The following is a 1962-nucleotide window of genomic DNA, read 5'->3' as shown; positions in this document are numbered from 1 at the left end:
GAAATATAATGTGAAAAATAATAAGGCAACCCCATCTATATTTTTAACCTTTCCAATTTGATGCATCCGTTAAAAATATGGATACAGTTTAATATTTCCCTCAGTTAAACGGCCTACCATATCTATTCAAAATTCAGTTTTCAATGAACTTGTGCTCAATCATAAGTGGTTAAAGGTGATGCAAAGGGAGACCTCTACCTCAGCAGTGTGCTGTGACTCTGCGATTACCTCATTCTCTGAATGCAGATCAACTTCTCCTGCACACTGCATGGAGCGAAAGAAAGCACTGAACTTCTCGTTTATCTGTTCAACCAGATGTTTCAGAGGATTAAGCCAGCGTTCCTTAGCCTGTGACACAGAAGAAAAAAAGTCCAAATATACACATCATTACACCCCAAGAGCCGTTCTGTCACACAACAAATGATAAACTGGACAATTCCTGTGAAACCAGGTAATCACTCGCCTCAGATATGTTCTGTCGGTAGGCATTCAGGGCGTTGCTCTTTTCTTCCAGCTCTTTCTCCATTTGTTTAATCTCCTGCTCTCTCCTGTTGTACTCATCGACAACCTTTCAAGTCAAGAGAGGTTCAATATTTGTATATATTTATATTTAATATTTCAAATAAGAACATAAATGGAATAAACTGTTAAGTAAAAATAAAACTAATTGTCTGAACAAAAGGGCATTTTTAAGGTCTAATGCAGGGGTGTAAAACATAAGGCCCGGGGGTCAGTATCAGCCCAGCAAAGATTCCAATCCGGCCCACTGGACAGTTACAAAAACAAACAAGCTTACAATTTAAATCATGCTGATATTTGTTTAATTTACTACAGCAGCATTTCCTTATTATGCAGAAAAATAAGAAATACTGTTGCTTCTTTTTCTTTTCTAAATGTCTAGTGAAAGTTCTTTCTCCTGAAAGAAAGAGGAACTTTACTTGTCCGGCCCACTTAAAATCAAACTGGGCTGTGTGTGGCCCGCCATGTAAAATGAATTTGGCATCCCTGTTCTAATGCATGCTTATTAACATTTCCAAACTGCTTTCTTACTGAAGTTACGACCACGCTGAAGACAGAAGTCCCGCAGCATAAATGAAGACCTGATTTCTATGCGTCCTTACATTTTCACTGAGGCCAGTGAAGCACTCGGCTCTGGAGCGCTCCTCATTCAGCATGGCATCGACCTCATCCAGCGTGTCGGGGAGCTTGCTGAAAGCCTGATTTAACAAAAAAAAAAAAAGAGCCGTGAACTCATTTGAATTTTAGGCTCTGAGGAGCTTCACTGCAGAGATTAGAATATATTATATGGGTAATGTTTTACACAGAGTGAATAGAGGGGGAAGTCTCTTTCACATATTCACCAATAAAACTGTGAAGAACACTCACATTACGCAGGTCTTCGGGTAATGACTGATCAGGCTGCATCTTACAGATCGCCTTTGCTCTCTTCAACAGCCCTTTGCATTGGTCTGTCAGCTGCACCTTTCTCTGCTCCAGACGGCTGCATTTTTGCTTAAAAAAACCCAAACATGACAAGTAAGCATAAATCTGCGATACAAAACCTCCCGATCCTCAGACGAACAAGCTCCCCATCTAAATACTTACATCAGTGGTCCTCAGCTCAGAGGCACCTTCTCTGCAGTCATTCTCCAGCTTGTTCTTCTCTGCCGTCAGCCCCACCGTCTCCAACGCCAGATGCACCTTCTCCATCGTCAGCTTGGCTCTCAGCTGAAGGTCATGCAGACAAGTGAATAGAAAAAAATGCAATCGTGAAATTATTAAATCGTAGATGTTTTCAATAATATCTGCTATAAAGATGATCTAAAAACAGAGAAGGGCTTAATGCCATTCTACCACAGCTAACACAAGCAATGCAGTCAGGTTCCCTTATTCATACCTTCATTTGGGCCATGAATGCAGTCACTATGGTCACTTTCTCAGCATTTACAGCTGCAATTTTCT

General features: G+C 40.7%; 1 protein-coding gene across 1 annotated transcript; it reads right to left on the bottom strand.

The window, feature by feature from the left end:
* Positions 1 to 74: 74 nt before the first annotated feature.
* Positions 75 to 1956, bottom strand: LOC102197667 (structural maintenance of chromosomes protein 5-like). Its single transcript, XM_005732665.1, has 6 exons — positions 1898 to 1956; positions 1606 to 1728; positions 1387 to 1512; positions 1122 to 1217; positions 464 to 568; positions 75 to 348 (listed from the first exon to the last, which is right to left on the bottom strand). Exons 1-6 carry the CDS (start codon positions 1910 to 1912, stop codon positions 160 to 162), a joined length of 654 nt encoding a protein of 217 aa, XP_005732722.1. The 5' UTR covers positions 1913 to 1956; the 3' UTR covers positions 75 to 159.
* Positions 1957 to 1962: the final 6 nt, after the last annotated feature.

The sequence above is a fragment of the Pundamilia nyererei genome, unplaced genomic scaffold (genome assembly GCF_000239375.1).
Source record: "Pundamilia nyererei isolate P.nyererei 1_Seehausen unplaced genomic scaffold, PunNye1.0 scaffold00047, whole genome shotgun sequence".
Taxonomy (NCBI): Eukaryota; Metazoa; Chordata; class Actinopteri; order Cichliformes; family Cichlidae; genus Pundamilia; species Pundamilia nyererei.
This window is presented reverse-complemented; position numbering and strand designations above follow the sequence as displayed.

Bases quoted from the DNA above. Each gene is read 5' to 3' on its own strand.
- LOC102197667 (XM_005732665.1), bottom strand. The intron at 1,513-1,605 runs GTAAGTATTTAG...GGTTTTTTTAAG, and splicing joins CTGAGCTGAGGACCACTGAT to CAAAAATGCAGCCGTCTGGA. The intron at 349-463 runs GCGAGTGATTAC...TCTGTGTCACAG, and splicing joins ACCGACAGAACATATCTGAG to GCTAAGGAACGCTGGCTTAA.